General features: G+C 46.8%; 1 protein-coding gene across 3 annotated transcripts in view; it reads right to left on the bottom strand.

Moving 5' to 3' along the window:
- The window catches only part of SLC2A9 (solute carrier family 2 member 9), a 139,719-nt gene that overhangs the window by 109,863 nt on the left and 12,285 nt on the right, over positions 1–17,571 (bottom strand). Inside the window, exon 2 of one of the 3 annotated variants that reach the window (XM_038008705.2) lies at positions 29–153. In XM_038008705.2, coding sequence (XP_037864633.2) covers positions 29–101 — 73 coding nt within the window. In that variant the 5' untranslated portion in view covers positions 102–153. Of the gene's footprint in view, positions 1–28; positions 154–17,571 lie in introns of those variants that run through there. The other 2 variants (XM_038008707.2, XM_038008706.2) reach the window with 2 other exon arrangements.

The following is a 17,571-nucleotide window of genomic DNA, read 5'->3' as shown; positions in this document are numbered from 1 at the left end:
TTCCCTCCCCATCATGGTGAACTCTCACCTCCATCTATGCCCATGATGAAGCGTCCCAGGATGAGCATTTCAAAGGCTCCTGCCTGGAGTGAGCAGGCCATCAGCAATGCAGCAGAAATTGCAAACCCATTATTAGCCAGCAAAGTGTGCTTCCTGGAAAGAAAGGAGAGATTTGATGAAGACGTCTCACCATGAGGCGTGTCACTGAACTGTCCATCCTAGGAGCAGGAGCCAGGCCCTTCCGAAGGGTGAGTAGAGTAACACTCAGGCACAGTTCAGGGAGCACTAGCCTTGCCACCTCTGGCTGTGTGACCTTGAGCAAGGAATGTCATCCCCCTGGGTTCAGCCCTAGGGTCTACTAGGTCACTTCCAAAGGCACCATCAGCCTTGACATCTATGAATTCCCTGTGGTAGTATTTTATTGCATTAATTCTAGGACTATCATTTAACATTTCTGAAGTCAATGGTCATCTTATAATTCATGAGTCAGGGTCCAGGCAGGAAAATGGAAACCACTCGAGGTACTTTAATGGAGAGAATTTAACATAGGGAATTGGTTAAGCAGATATTGGAGAACTGAGATATCAAAAAGGAAGACCTCTAAAGAAGGGATGTTTCCCATGTGGGGCTGACACCTCAGGGGCCTGGAGGAGGGCCCCAAAGACCTCTGAGAGTGGGCACTGTCCACTGGACTGTTTCCTCTGAGAAGCAGTATGATTCTGGTTCTGGAAATGGACAAAAGTTGCAAGCTGGAATCAATTGCCAATGTCATCACTGGGAATGGCAGGAAATTCAGAAAAACATGAAAAAGCAAGTCTCTTCTTTCTCCTCTAGTCCCCCTACTGGCAAAGGACAAATGGGGGTGCAGGTCCCAGCCCCAGCATCAGAGGGAAAGCGAACCCAGAAGGGTAAGTGTGGAGCTGGGAGACAACAGCTTGACAAGCAGCATAGCATTCTACAACTTTAGTTGGCTCCTTCCCTCCCTCCCTCCCTCTCTTCCTTATTTCCTTTCCTTTCCAGTGACTCATAAAATAACAATACTCTTTAGACCCAATGGCATCTTAGATTTGATGAACTACAGTACTAAGTGCATGACTGGACTAATCCTCTCAAAGAAGATCAGGGAAATTTCCATGGCAATAATTATTATTAACAGCTCTGTGTCAGGACTGCCATCACTGTTTTATAAACACATGCCTAAGACCTCATGGCTCAAACACCTGACTTGTTTGGAAGTCTGGGGACCTGGATTCCTGCACCAGCTCTATCCTTCAGGAGCTAGGAGACTTGGAACTTCATTGCTCTGTGTTTTCTTTTCCTCACTTTTGCAAAATGATCCTAAAAGCCCACATTTATTGAATTCTTGCTATAGGATAGACCCTGTTTTAAGTACTTTCCATGAGTAGTTCATTTACTCCTTAAAATGACCCGAAGAGATAGGTACTCTTATAATCTTTATTTTATAAATAAGTTAACTAGGTTGCTGGCAAGCTAGAAACTTGTTTTATTTTTAATTTTTATTTTTGAGACAGAGTCTCACTCTACCGCCCAGGTTGGAGTGCATTGGCGCAATCTCTGCTCACTGCAGCTTCCACTTCCTGGGTTCAAGCGATTCTCCTGCCTCAGCTTCCCGAGTAGCTGGGATTACAGGTATGCACCACCACACCCAGCTAATTTTTGTATTTTTAGTAGAGACAGGGTTTCACCACGTTGGCCAGGATGGTCTCGAACTTCTGATCTCAGGTGATCTGCCCGCCTTGGCCTCCTAAAGTGCTGGGATTACAGGAACGAGCCACCACGCCCGGCCTAGAAACTCGTTTTAGGTCATGCAGTCAGTGAGTCAAGGAGTTGGGGAAACAATAAGCCCTTTACAGCTTATTTTTTTCCTATAGACTCAATGAGTTAGCAGATATTAAATTGTTTTGTAAATTGTGGGAAGCTAGGAACTTGATAGGGGGCCTTTTAAAAATTACTTTTAGGAGTTAAATCACTTGACTTCTAGTCCAGAGCCCTATCCACTCTTTCTGATTTGTTTCAAACTTTCCACTAATTTTTATTCTCTTTCTAGATCTTCATGGAGAATTCCATGGTCAACGACTTTTGTAGCTCAGTGACGACAGTACAAAGCTTGTTCACTGCAGTAGCCCGTGGTTGAGACAACCCAAGTGTCCATAAATAAAGGACTATTTAAATAAATTGTGATACATCCATATGCTGGGACATGATGCAGACATTAAAACAGAGGCAGCTTTCCATATTCTGATACGGAAAGATCTCTAAGATATACCAAGTACAAACAGTAAGGTACAGAACTTTTTGTAAAATATGCAACAATTTATGTAAAAAAGTATCTGTGTGTGTGCGTCTCTGTGTGTGTAGATTAGACACAAACCTTGGAAAAGACATACAAAAAACTGGTAACACCAGTTGCCTCCAAGGAGGGGAGCAGAATGGCTGGAGGACAGAAATGGAAAGGAAACCCTTCACTTTATATTCAGTTGATCCCTTTGAAAGTTCAGCCACAGGAATGTATTAATTATTCAAAAAGAAATATAATTTTGCTTTTAAAGAATTCATTTAAATGGACCTCATGGTAGAAAATAGAAAGTCATTGACTTGGCAGACACTTAAAACCTCCATTCAAGATGCAGGTCCCTGATTCTGTGAGGAAGGTCACAAGATCTGGGTGCAATCAAGATGAGCCTGAAGGTATTCATTTCTGTTGGTGGAACCTCCACACACAGCAGCCACACACGACACTGCTCAGAGTTCCTGGCTCTCCCTGTGGGCCTCTAAGGAACCTCCAGTTTCCTTATGGAGAAAGTGGGGCAGTGGGTGAGAGGAGGGGTGGGAGATAAGGCTTTGGAGTGGGGAACCTGGGCTGAAAGCGTGTTCTCCAGCTCAGTCAGCAAACAGTGAGGGTCAGACACTGGTATTCCGCTGGGAAAGGGAGTCATTCCCGTTCTCACTTCATGGACTTTACAGTCTAATTAGGAACACAGGTATCAAATACATTGTCCCACAAAAGCTTATTAAAAAGCAATCCTGACTTGTAGAAGTAAAGGCATCGAGGCTACGGGCGTGTACACCTGGGACCTGTGCGTCTCCTGCCTGCTTGTGCTCTAGTATCTGCTCTGTTTCAAAGGGAACTGCTCTCCCTGAATCCCCTGCCTTCTGGCTTCATAGGAGGAATTCCTGGTAGGATTGGCCACTCTTGGTAGGGTTCTGGCTTCCTGGGGGCTGCGGTGTTGACCAAGGAGAGGCCTTCATGGAGGACTGGGACGGGGAAAAGCAAGCTACCCCACTCCCACCCTCGCAGGGGCAGCTCCTCTGTGGCTCCAGCCTTCTCTCTGTGGTCCCTGCCCCCTGCCCCCTCCACCACGTGACCCTAGCTTTGGGCCCCAGAAATGCTGCCTCTCTCTTTGACCTTCCATCCAAGGGCAGAAGCATCCTGACTGCAAAACCTTTTTTTTTTTTTAATTTCTCAGGACCAGCCAAAATATTCTCTGTAGCTCCCATCTATGGGCCCGTGGGTCTCGGTTCTACCCGTTGAGGCCTCACCGGGCAAATCTTCACTGGTGTAGGTTCTGGGGTAAGAAAAGTTTGTGATAAGACCGTCCAGATAGGTCAGGCAGGACAGGAATGCAGCGGCCGGATTCTGAGGGTTCTTGGAGGTTGGGCAAAATGATGTGTTCATTAATCTGTAGACAGCGAGAATAAAGGGCTGCCGAGAAAACAGAACTCGACCCCCTAATCCCGTACACCTTCTCCACTGCCCTGCGACAGGCAGATTGGACATTGGATACTCAGATAATATTACTGATGATCTAAAGAGTAATGTGAGCCCTTCTGAGGTACCCTCAAGCCTGACTGCTTACTAGATTCACTAAACTAAACACAAATACCTAGATTCTCAGACCCACCCCTTAAGACTTGCACTCCCTAGGACAGACTCAGTGTGAGACCTCTGGAATAGTGCAAGAAAGCTGACAGCTGTTACAGAGGCTGTCTCCTTTAATCTTAGACACCTGTATCTGTCAATGTTAATGATCAATTCACAGAGCGGGTGGCAAAGGCTGTTGTCAGCTGAGGACGATCTCCTCCAGCCACCCCAAACTCACCTGCCCACCTGCGCCTGGGTGAGCTCTCCCTGCTCTGATCCAGGGCGTGCCAGTCTCCTCCTGCATCAGATTTCACCTCTTCCTTCCCAGGCAGCCTCCACCCCAGTAAATAATTCCTTCCAGCCGGGTGAAGTGGCTCACACCTGCAATCCCAGCGCTTTGAGAGAGCAAGGTGGGAGCGTCGCTTGACCCAGGAGTTTGAGACCAGCCTGGGCAACATAGTGAGACCTTGTCTCTACAAAAAAAAAAAAAAAGAAAGAAAGAAAGAAAGAAAAGAAAAGAAAAAGAAAAATTATCTGGATGTGGTGAAGCACACCTGTAATCCCAGCTATTTGGGAGGCTGAGGTGGGAGGATTGCTTGAGCCTGGGAGGTCAAGACTGCAGTGAGCCATGATAGAGTGAGACCCTGTCTCAAAAGAAAAAAAAAAAATTTCTTCCCTCTCAACTCATTCACCCTTGCAAAAACACATCTCAGTACACATCTCAGTACTGTCTCTCCTGGCCCTCATCCTCACAGCTACTGGCCCTTGCCTCTGCTCCTCTCCAACTGAGACTCCTCCACAAATGTGGCCCCAGCTGTGTCCTGTCCTCACCCCCACGTGAATTAGTTGTTCCCACCACTCCATTGAGACTGCCCTTCTGAAGGCCATCAACATCCGCCTTGACAAATCCAGCGGCCAATTCTGCCTTTCCCTTGTACAGCCTCTCAGCAGCATGTGATATGTGGGCCACTCCCTCCCTGTTGAAACCTGGTCTTCTCTGGACATCTGCAGCCCCACTCTCCCCTATTTTCCCCCTCCCAGCCTCTCCTTCTGTGTTTAGGCTGATTTGTCCTCACCCCTCAACCTTGGGGTGTCCCAGAGCTCCAGCCCATCTCTCCAGTCACATTTCCCTCTATATGCCCTCCCTGGGTGGTTTCATCCAGTCGCTTTGTCTCAGATGATGACAATTCCCACCTATGTCCCTGACCTGGACTCTCCTCTCAACTCCAGACTCACATATTTAACTGCCTCCTGGAATTCCCACTGGGAGGCCTAGGAGGTTTCTCAAAACAAGCATGTCCAAAACAGAACTCTTAGATCCCCACTACTAACCAGCCCCTGCCACGTGCACCAAACTCTTATTTCCACAGCCCTCCCATCTGAGTAAATGAAGCCTCTGTCTTCTAAGTGGCTTAGGCCAAAAGTCTGGGAACAACCCATATCCAATCCATCACTGAATGCTAGCTGCACTACTTCGAAAATAGATCCCCAATCAAACCACTTCTCTCATCTCCAGTCCCCCAGTGTGGCTGTGATCCAGCCACCATCAGCTCATTCATTACCAGTCATACCGCTCTTGCCAACTCCAAACTCATCAGCCTTTTCACCGCCCCCTGGGTGCACAAGGCTGGCTCCCGACTCATGGCCCTTGTCCCTGCCATCCCCTCTTCTCGTGACATCACTGTCTTATGTCACCAGAGTTTTAGCTCATATGTCACCTCCTGACACTCTGTCTGATGGCTGCTCCCAACTGCAGAGCCCCTTTCCCTCAATCCTGTCACTCCATCTTCTCTGTTGCTCCTAGACTGCAGGGGGCAAGTGTGAAAGCAGGGGGACCAGCTGCGGAGCTACCACAACAGCTTAGTCAACCACTGGTAATGATTTGGACCAGGCTGGGAGCAGTGTGCGTAGTGATAAGTGGTCAGATCCTAGCATATTTTGAAGACTGAGTTGGTGGGATTTGCTGATGGACTGGACAGAGGTGGAGAGGCAGAGAGGAGCCAAGGATGCCTCCAAAGGCTTTGGTCTGAACCCTTGCTTTGGACCTGATGGTGTATTTTGTGCTAATGTTAAAATTGCATGAAAGGTTGTGAGAATGTTAAAATTACATGAAAGTCTGACTTGAAACATGTGCAAATGGGACTGCACACTCTCTGGGCAAGTTTATCATATTAATATATTCCTTCCCAAAATAACCCTCAGTCTGACAGCATTGCAGTGAGGATGGAAATGTGTGCAAATCCTTTGCAAAGCTTACTCACTGGGCTTCAGAGCAGGACTTTAATCATTGTTTCCATTTGTTTCCTGTGGATGAACAGCAACAGAAACAAGGGAGATCAATTCTGAAAGCAGAACTCCAGTGCCCCCAGAACTCCACCTGGGATGCCTGATTCATTGTTTTTAGCTTCTCCAATAGTGTAGAATCTTCCCAGTGAAACCCAGAAAGTCATCAGCTCTCCAGGGGAAAAAGAGACCAAATACAAGGAAGAACAGTAGGGTGATGAGGAGATTGGAGGACATGTCCCTTGAGAAGTGTCAAAGGAGCTGGAGACATTTCGCCTGGACAAGAGAAGGCCAGAGAAAGCAGGAGAGCTACCTTCCTCCATGCCATGCTTTAACTCGGTGCAGAACACCAGGACGGATTAGGGGAAGACACAGGGAATTCTACTTCAGTTTGAATTTGGAAAGTGCTTTTCATTAAGCCCTAGTAGACCAGAGAACCTATGGAAATAATGGCTTTCTCCACAGAGCCAATAAATCTTCAGCCTGACTCGGCCTATAAGCCAAGATCATGCCTTGTTTCCACATCCCTCACCCACCTCATGTCCATCTATTCCTGCGTACCCAGCTTGAATTCCTTGGCTCATCCCTTTAAACATTTATATGCCCATCCACCCCCTTTCATTACATATGCCTGGCAAAAACCCAGCTGGTTAAATGTCTGTCTACCGGGCATCTACAAAGCTCAGGTTGGCTGTAGAAAAGCATATGACTGTGTTGTCCTGTCTCACCTGAAATTCATGACCGCCAACCTCAAGAAGCTTTAAGGCTCCCCTGAGTCTACATATTCCCAGTCCATCCAGCACCCTTCTCTCCTAGAGGACTATTTCATATGTTTTCTCTCTCTCTTCAAATCCTCTATTTATCATTCTCAGCTGATGACCATGCTTTCTTTTTCACTGAGAACACAGAGGCAATCCCAAGAGACCCTTCCCACATGCCCTCTGCTTGTATTTCTGCACCTGCATCTGTGCCCAGACACCTGCCTTCCCTTGTTTTCCAGCCCTGGTGCAAACCATGTCCTCTCTCACCTGGGCTATTGCAAAGTTCTCCCAACCAGGCTCAGAGATCCCCTGATAACAGCACACCCTTCCAAATGCAAGTCAGATCAGTTCTTAAAAAGTTCCAGTGACTTCCCATTTTGCTCAGAGGAAGAGTCTCAACCCTGGCCCGCAAAGTCCTCAGGATCTGACTCCAAATATCCCATGTAGCTTCCTATATTATCTCTACACTGACCTCCACTCTCATCTTCAAAGAAGTGGAGCCTCTTCCTGCCCCTGGGCCTCTGCACCTGCTGCCTTCTCTGCTTGGAGAGCTATTTCCCAGGGCTGGGCATGGCTCACTCCCTTGCTTCCTTCAGTGCTCCCTGCACAAGTCACCATTTTAGAGAATCTTTTGAACAAAGTGGTGAGCTCTTCGCCCTCCCCAGCATCTTCTGACCTCTTTGGGCTGCTCTATTTTCTGCACTGGTACTTGTCACAGGCCAAATGGCACAGTCCACATGCTTGTCACTTGGCTGTGCTGCGTGCTTCAGGAGGACAGGGACTTTGGCAGCTTTGCTCATGCCTGAGTGTTTGGCATATAGAAAGCACTCAACAGATACGTCGTGAGTAAATAAATGGATGAGGGAACGGAAAGCGTGCAAGCATACAAGGATGCTCAGATGCAAGCAAGGATGGCCACATTGAGGAGTTGTGGTAGAAAAATTCAAGCATCGCGCATTCTCCACCCATCCTTCCATTTATCCAACCAACGTCTACTGCTTGCCTGCTGCACACAAGCTGCTGTGTTGGGAGCTATGGGCCATAAATACACATGGTTCTTACATCGAAGAGCTCCCTTATCAGGGAAGAGACAGGAACATAATGAGTACAACCCAAAATGCCAAGTGACGTAACACAGGGAACTGAAAGTCCTGTGTGAGCTCAGAGAAGGCCAGTATTTTGTTCTGGTAGATGTGTGCTAGGCAGTGGGGGGACAGGGGTGAAGATTTCTTATGATTTCTATCCCTCCTTTCCCGGCTCATGCATCTGTAATACCAAAGGGGTTGTGTCCATAATAAAACAAATTGGTGATGCAGGGAAAGCTTGTACCATTGAAGCCTCATGTTTTGGATGTGTTGACGCTTTGTTTTACACTCTGGAACCCTGCCTTCTCGAAGTCTTCTGGTCTTATCTATCATGCCCAGGCTTTCTCCTTATGTCCCATCATAAACCCAAGTTTCCTTCTTCCAGAGTTCTTGCCATTCTCACTATGCTAGTCAAGTCTTCTAAGGCTGGGAGAAGCAGGGTTGAGGATCAGGTTTCCCGACTGGCTAGTATCTACCTATCCCCTCAGGGATTTCCCCAGCTCAATGAATGCTGGCTTCTAAAGGCTCAGTGTTGACTCTTCTCCAGAAGACTGACATTGGTTCCGAAGGTGGATCCCCCTCTCCCAGGGCTGCCTGCAGCAAGTGACACATGAGTGGTAGGGGTGGGGTGCAGCCCCCTTACTTCAAGTTGGGTGACTCTGTGTTGTGATTATGCCCCAGAGCTCCCCCAGATGAGGCTAAACTTGACTGGGGAGTGCAGCCTTGCCTGGCTCCTTCCCCTGTTGCTTTCTGCTTTCCTCACCTTAAAGATTACTCCTGAAGAGCCCTTCCTCCACAAGCCATGTGTGCATCCCAACCCCTGTCTCAGGCTCTGCTTCTGGGCAGTTGACTTTCTGAGACAATTCCAGCCTGAAAGTCATGGACTGAACTGTGTTCTTGCCCCCTGGTTGAGAACCCTTGAACGCATGTAACCTCGCTCAGGCCAAGGAGATTCATGCCTGGGACTTTAATTACAATGATCGGAAGGAGAATTTCCACCAAACTGGGGCCACCTTGCACCTCCACAGGAGAGACTGCCTGACAATGAAGCCAACACAAAGCAAGCTAAGTTCAGAGGTGGAGAAAGAGACAGATTTGGATGTTTTTAAGGCTCGCCTGTTAAAGCCCTAACCCCTAATGTGACTGCATTTGGGGACAGGGCCTTTAAAGAGGCAATTAAGCTAAAATGAGGTCATAAGGAAGCCGCCCTAATGTGGGATGACTGGTGTCCTTGTAAGAAGAGGAAGGGACACCAGGGATGCACACACACAGGGAGCACACAGCGAGAAAGCAGCCATCTGCAAGCCAAGGAGAGAGGCCTCAGGAGGAAAAGACCTGCTGACACTTTGATCTTGGCCTTCCAGCCTCCAGAACTGTGAGAAAATGAATGTCTGTTGTTGAAGCCACTCCATCTGTGTATTCTGACACGGCAGCCTGGGCTAACCAATGCAGGCTTGCCACATGCACTGCAGGCTCCTCCAGCAGGCACCTAGAGAGACATAGTTATTTTCTACTACTATAAAATAAAGATGCCTTTTAGAAGGTTGAAATAGAAAAAGATGAGGGGAAAAATAGTTCTTGAGATCCTGCTGTTTCCCTGGAGTGATGTATGGGATGCCTGTTATTGGTGCTTGCCCAACCTCCATCCTTCCTCTGGGAGGAGTTCCTCGAATTTCCACCAAGAAACCTTCCTGCCTGTCTCCACCTAACCATGGCTTCAGGAAACAGAGGGAAGTGGATGGATGTCAGATATATTTTGAGAGTAGAAAAGGCAAGACTTCCTGGGTGATTGGCTCCAGGTTTGAGAACAGAGGGTGCTGCAGAAAGTGAAAGAAGAACACAGAAGACTCCCAGGTTTCAGACGTAAGCAAATGGTCTGATAGAAGGAAATGAGGTGAGGAGGGGAGACACCCTCTGCTTGCGAGGTATTTATCTTCTTTCTGTTTTCTCTTTCTTTCTGGCTTCACAACTGTCTTACTGATAGCATGGAGTGAGGATAGAATATATTATCAACAGCTACAGCTATTTATATTGATGATGAAGTTTCCAGACCTCAATGCGCAAGATACTGATCTACATTATGCACTGACTCATTCAACAAACATGTGCTGAGTACCAGACCCTGAGCTAGACACAGAGATACACGGAACATAACCCTGGATCTCAAAGATCTTCCATCCACTGGAGCTGATAATGCATTGTGTCATTTAAGGATGCTGTTGGCTGCAAGTAACAGGAAACCTCAACTCAAAATAGCTGAACAATGAGGACACTTACAGAAATGCAAATTTACAGGAGTGATGAGCTTCAAGGATGCCTCTGGTGGCTCAGAATGGCCAAGAATCCAGGTGCCACCTGGTGGCTTCACTCTGCTTTCCATAGTTTTGACCTCATCCTAAGACAGCATGCGCTCACAATTGTAGGATAGCTCCTGGTAGCAGTTTCAGCCACATGCTTTTCTATTCATGCATGGCTGAAGAAAGTAACTTTGACCTCTCATAGATCTCTTGGTGCTAAGAGGAACTTTCCCAGAAGCTTCTAACAAACTTCTCTTTATGTCCTACTGGGCATAGTTGGGGCACAGATCCCTTACTCTACCAGTGTGGAATGGGACTCATCAGCCTGTACCTCTGCCCCTGAATTCCTTTCCTTTATCTGCTCCTCCCTACCTGAGTGAATGGGACCACCATTCTCCAGTTGCTCAGCCAGAAACCGTGAAGTCATTCTTAACTCCTGCCCTTGATCCAATTTCCTCAACTAATCCACCCTCACTCATCCCTGACTGTTAGGGTTGAATTGTATCTAACCCTACACCTCCAGATTTATATACTAACGTCCTAACTCCTCATACCTCAGAATGGGTCCTTATTTGAAACAGGGTCATTGCAGGTATAATTAATGAAGATGAGGTCATATTGGAGTAAGGCCCACCCTACTCCACTATGACTGGTGTCCTTCATAGAAAGAGGACACAAAGACAGACACTGGTACATAGTGAATTTTGTTCCCCTCCAAACTTCATATGTTGAAGTCCTAACCGCTAGTACCTCAGAATGTGACCTTATTTGGAGAGTCTTTACAAAGCAAATAACATTAAAATGAGGTCATTAGAGTGGGCCCTAATCCAACGTGACTGGTACCCTGATAAAAAGGGGAAATGTGGAGATAGACAGGCACAGGAGGAAGATGATGTAAAGAGGCATGGGGAGAAGATGGCCATCTGTGAGCCCGAGAGAGGGGGCTGGCACTGAGCCTTCCTTCAAAGCCCTCAGAAGGAACCCACTCTGCCAACACCTTGATCTTGGACTTCTGGCCTCTAGAACTATGGAATAACACATTTCTGTTATTTCAGTCTCTCAGTCCATGGTACTTTGCTACAGCAGCTCTAGAAAACTAATATATTGCCTGGCTTCAAAAAGGCTTCTCACCACTTCCACCATTCCACCACTCAACTGGTCCAAACTGCCATCCCCTCACTGGGGCTACCAGGACACTGATTCCTGAGCCCTCATTAGGGTGCTACCAGCAGCCTTCAGAATGACCACTGTTTTCTCTCTCAGTGGCTGGACATTTACCTGACATTGACCACTTAGTCAATGTCAAGGCTTTATGTCCTCTATTGGACATTTATCTGCCTTTTAGGCTCCCCAGCATCAGAAGCCCTCTTCCCACCTGGAAGACTTTGCTGCCTTAGAATCCTGAGTGGGAAACAGAGGACACATCACTACAGAAGCTAAACATGCCAGACATTCGCTCTCCCAGCATCCCTTGCAGCTGGAAGTGGACATGTGACTAAGGCTCAGCCAATCAGACACCAGAACTTTGACCAAGGTGCTAGTGGGGCTAAGACATGGGGCTGAGAAGGATTCTCCAGCAGCAGAGGGAGCTCTGGTGGGATTGAGTTTGGGGGCAGCAATGTCCTGTGCCAGCAGTGCAGTCAACAGCAGTAGTGGCTGCAGAGGAGCCCATAGGACCAGCTCTGGGAATGATTTAGGGTAGTATCTCCAGCTACAGAGCTTCCAAACCAGGCTCTCCAGCCCTCCCACTGATTCTGTGAGCAACCTACTCTTCTCAACAACTTTTTTGGCTTTAATCAGATTAAGTTGATGTTGTTCCTTACATCTACAGAAATACAGAAACTCTAGCAAAGCACGTAAATAATCTCACTTCACCCTCACGACAGCCCTAGTGGTAAAAGCCCTCATTTACAAACAAGGCACCTGAGAGTTATATAACCTGCCCACAGTCACAGCTTATATGCGCTCGAGAGGTTTTTGTGCTGGAGCTGCCAAATTTCAGGGCACAAATGCAACTGCTCCACAAACTGAACTCTTGAACTCATGATTAAGATGTGAAAGTTAAGCAGATAAACCTAATGGTGCATTTATTGATTTAAGAGTAAATACTGGCTGGGCACAGTGGCTCATACCTGTAATTCCAGCACTTTGGGAGGCCAAGGCGGGCAGATCACCTGAGGTTAGGAGTTTGAGACCAGCCTGGCCAACAGGGTGAAACCCCATCTCTACTAAAAATACAAAAATTAGCTGGGTGTAGTGGCGCATGCCTGTAGTCCCAGCTACTCTGGAGGCTGAGGCTGGGGAATTACTTGAACCCTGGAGACAGAGGTTGCAGGGAGCTGAGATTGCACCACTGAACTCCAGCCTGGGTGACTGAGCGAGACTCCATCTAAAAAAAAAAAAAAAAAGGTAAATATCAACTATATCAACTAAGCCTTTGCTATGGACTGGATACTCTGTCAGACCCCAGTGAATACAGCAGCAACTACCCCCAAGGAGTACAGAGTCTAATGGGAGAAACAGTGATGACTGCTAAGCGCAAGGATTAAGGGGGCCACAGCAAGACAGGGGGTAGAGGCTGCCCTAAGAACTACTGCAAGTATATACAGAGTAAAGACCCTTCAGAGAAGCTGGCATACATAATGAGTATCCAGGACTTCACAGACACCCCTCCTGCCACCTGATGAACAGGAGACCTCCGCATGTGCAAGGTTATTCTTGCACGTGAACTTGGTCCCTATGGCACTCTTAGACTAATTCAAGCAATTGCAGCTGTCTTGCAAGGAGTCTGGCTAACACCCACCCTGGAAGGCCTCAGTAATGACTGGTTTCCTGGAAATAATGTAAGGAAACGAAAAGGATGCTGATCGGGAGGAAATTTTCTCTTTTCCTTTGTGTTGGCACTGCACTCAGGAGCCTGGTGGGAAAAGAGACGGTTTTCAGCTCACCCACTGCCAAGCATTGCTTTGGGAGTCTGTGGAAGTTTCTTACCGTGACGTCAGGAAATGGCCGACAGAAGCCTCTACAGACTCTGGAGGGGCTGGAAGCCTTGCCACATAGCCTGGGTCCCCTGCAGGAACACTTTTCTCAAAAGTTCCCTGAAAGCTGTTTGTAAGCCAATGCTTTCGGCAACCGAATGTTTGTCTTCCAGGTCTGAATTCAGCAGTAGCCCAGGTGAAAGGCCTTGTTATCAGAAGGCTGAAGCCCGTGATGGAAGTTTGCTCAGAGAATTCACTGCACAAACATTCCCCAAGCTTGAGATGTGTGAACCTCACATATGTGAACACATGACTGGTGATGCATGATACAGAATGGGTGCTTAAATAAGAATTTGTTTTGAGTTTCTGCTGTGTGGCAGTAACCATATAATAATAAAACAGGTAACCCACACATCATAGTTACAATATGCAGTGTACTATTCTAAGAACTGGAGGCATACTGACTCACTTCCTGCCCTCCACAAGGGTACTATTTGTTACCTCTGTTTTGGGCAGATGAGGTGTGTGAGCCACAGAGCCACAAGGGGCCCTCCCAAGCTCACACCATTGGCATGCCTCAGGGAGCCGGGATCCAGAGTCCATCTCTTAACCATTACTTTTTCCAGCTCTAAGTGTAGAAAATACAAAGATGATGATATCAATACCTCCGTTTTAGGGGAGAAGAGGAGATATGGAATGAAGATTGGTTGACTGCTAAGTATGTATCAGACATTCGGATATCTCATCTCATTCAAACCTTGTAGCCATCCTGAGAAGTTTCATTCACAACAGAGAACTCTGGAGCGGAGAAACACATCCCAAAGCCATGCCAAAGATGGTAGAACTGCAGCGCCTGCTAGACCTCACAGTGCTCTTCTCTTCCTGGACACACTGCCAGGCCACCTTACAGAGTCCCTTGCATCCAGGTGGGCCCATATGACTACTTCTCAAGTGAGGAGTGTGAGTATAAGGGACATGTGTCACCTCCATCAAGACATTTTGAGTCTGTTTGCCTGCTCCATGCTTGCTGCTGTCAGCTGGCCAGCCACAAAGGAACCAGCAGAGGACTCCAGAGTCCTAGAGAATGGTGGAACCACTTCACTTAAGGAACCGGGGTCCCTGAATGGCTTCATGGAGCAGAGTGTTCCTGCTCATCTCCTTCAAAAGAGGTGATATAAATGAAAACTTTCATTGCGTTAAGCCACTGAGATACAGGGGCTTGTTTATTATAGCAGCAAGTTTACCCTGCTGACATAATCAACCCAACTACAGAGCCCATGCCATCACAATTGCACTGTGACCTGAGGCTTCAAGAAGGAGGAGAGATTTAGGCCAAGTCATGAAGGCTTAGAGATATAAGCCTTTACCTAGAGCTTTCCTTTTGTGTGTTGGGAGAACTTGCTCCTGTTTGAAGAAAACATTCTGCAATAAAAATTTGCTTTAAGACCACTGTGGTAGGTAACCTCTAGGCCTGCTTCGGGACATCTCACTCATTCATATCTCACTTGGGATTCCTTGTATTACTTTTTCATTCAGCCAACAACCACGAGGCACATTCTCGTATCTTTCTGTCTGACTTCACAGGTCTGCTTCCTCACTACCAGGGGCCCAGCTTCCCATCCTGTCTTCTAGATACAAATTATGCTGTTTCTTGCCTTCAAGGAGTTCAAGATCTAGTGGAGACAGTAGCCAAGTAAACATACAATTATAACATGGACTAAAAATGCCATGATAGTAGGAAGCCAAGAAAGGCTGTGGAATCCAAGTCAAGCAAGCAAGAAGGGCAGATGGAGTGGGCTCAGGTGGAGGATGACAGACAGAGTCAACAGAATTATTGAAGGTGCAGAAACTGGAGACCACAGGTTGCAACAGAGGAGCTGTAAAAGACACAGTGGGTTGGAAGGTGGCCCAGTAGAAGGTTGGAGGTTGCCTGTACCTGGCTTTGCCTGCCAGCCTCAGGAGTCTACACAAAATTCTGTGGGCACTGGGGAGCCATTGGAGGGTTTTAGCATGGAATTGACAGCTCTAATTTGTGGTTAAGAAGGTTCTTCATAGGTGCAGTGTGAAGGCCATTTCAGAAATTAGACTAGAGGCTGCCAGGCCTGTTAGGAAGCTCCTGCAATTGATATAAGATGATGAATCTGATCAAAATTGTTATGAGTTGATGCAGAAGTATTGATGTTACGGCTAGTACTAACTACAGCCTAAACCGCAAACAATTGAATAAGAGGCTACATGGTTAAAACAAAAGAGGCTTAACACAGAGCTAAGAGTTCTGGCTTTAACACTTGCTTGCACCACTGAGTCTTTCTGTGATCTTGGGTGATCTTCAGCAATCTGTGTGCCTCTCTGGCAGTGCTGTCAATGTTAAGGGTCGTTGGAATTGGCTTTATTCCACTCTCAGCTCTGCCGCTTCTTTGCTGGGTGACCTTAAGTTACTTAACCTCTCTGTGCCTCAGGTTCCTCATCTGTTAAATTGTTGCCCTCCTTAAAGAGTTATTGTGAAGATTTAATGAGAGAATGAAGATACAGCACAGTGCTGGGTCGATATGAAGTACATAATAAAAACTGGAAGTTGGGGTGGTTAGTGATAGTGTTGTTGATATTATTATTTCTATATTTGTAAAATAAGGGGACTAGACTCATTTATTTGACAGATTTAAGAATCCACGAATCACTTACCATTATCTCCCAGGCTAGGAACCTGGAGGCCAAGCTTCTGGACATAAAATTGAACTCTGCAATTCCCAGCCAAGAAGACTGGCTTAGAACATCTCCAAATAATAAAAGAAATTGCCAAGACAATGGGAGGCAAATTATCTTGTAGTCTGTTTAACAATACTAATGTGTCTTACTGATTCACAGAGAGCCTCTCATGAACTCCCTTGGAATTATTCTCAGGAGTGCTATAAAAATACACAGAAGTAGAACACTTGGTGGCTGGGCCAGAGTACACACACCATTGCATAAGAGAGGAAGTCATGCCACAATGCCTTAGGGTTTTATAAAGACAGTCTGCACCACTGAACACACTGGCACAGGGAAGAACGCAGTCCAGAAGTCCTTTAAAAAGTGCCTGTTGCAGGTGCTGGAGAGGATGTGGAGAAATAGGAACACTTTTACACTGTTGGTGGGAGTGTAAACTAGTTCAACCATTATGGAAAACAGTATGGCGATTCCTCAAGGATCTAGAACTAGATGTACCATATGACCCAGCCATCCCATTACTGGGTATATACCCAAAGGATTATAAATTATGCTGCTATAAGGACACATGCACACGTATGTTTATTGCAGCACTATTCACAATAGCAAAGACTTGGAATCAACCCAAATGTCCATCAGTGACAGATTGGATTAAGAAAATGTGGCACATATACACCATGGAATACTATGCAGCCATAAAAAAGGATGAGTTTGTGTCCTTTGTAGGGACATGGATGCAGCTGGAAACCATCATTCTTAGCAAACTATCACAAGAACAGGAAACCAAACACCGCATGTTCTCACTCGTAGGTGGGAACTGAACAATGAGATCACTTGGACTCGGGAAGGGGAACATCACACACCGGGGCCCATCATGGGGAGGGGGGAGGGGGGAGGGATTGCATTGGGAGTTATACCTGATGTAAATGACGAGTTGATGGGTGCAGCACACCAACATGGCACAAGTATACATATGTAGCAAACCTGCACGTTGTGCACATGTACCCTACAACTTGAAGTTTAATAATAATAAATAAATTAAAAAAAAAAAAAAAAGTGCCTGTTGCTGAACCAGGCCCTCTGAAGTTAGGGGCACACAAGAACAACATTCCACAATCCCAGCAGTGCTACCTAATGTCGCCTGGCTCCCCGAGGTAAGGCCTCCTGTGTAGAAAAGAGCTTGCACAGCAGGCCTGAGACTTCTCTTCCTAGAAAAACCTGCTGCAGGGTAAGCCCTGGGTTTGCATCTGGGAATTTGGATGTTGGAAGGGTTGCCACCATTTCCAGATCTGGTAAGAGTGACTCACCGTACCTAAACTGTGCAAACAGTGTGGTTTATGCTGTCTCAGTGTGGCTTATATCTGCTTTCTTTCTGGAAATCTGGAATTTTCTGCTTGTCAAGCAGAGAGTGCCTAGATGACCACCCCCCAATAAAAACCCTGGACTCCGAGTCTCTAATGAGTTTCCTTGTTAGACAAATTTCACATGAGTTGTCACAACTTGTTGCTGTGGGGATGAAGTGCATCCCGCGAGGCTCTGCTGGAGTTCTTTGGAGCTTGCCCCTGGTTTCCTCTGGAC

The sequence above is a fragment of the Chlorocebus sabaeus genome, chromosome 27, assembly GCF_047675955.1.
Source record: "Chlorocebus sabaeus isolate Y175 chromosome 27, mChlSab1.0.hap1, whole genome shotgun sequence".
NCBI classification, from domain to species: domain Eukaryota; kingdom Metazoa; phylum Chordata; class Mammalia; order Primates; family Cercopithecidae; genus Chlorocebus; species Chlorocebus sabaeus.
The sequence above is the reverse complement of the archived record's forward strand: the minus strand, read 5'-3'. Positions and strand labels throughout refer to the sequence as shown.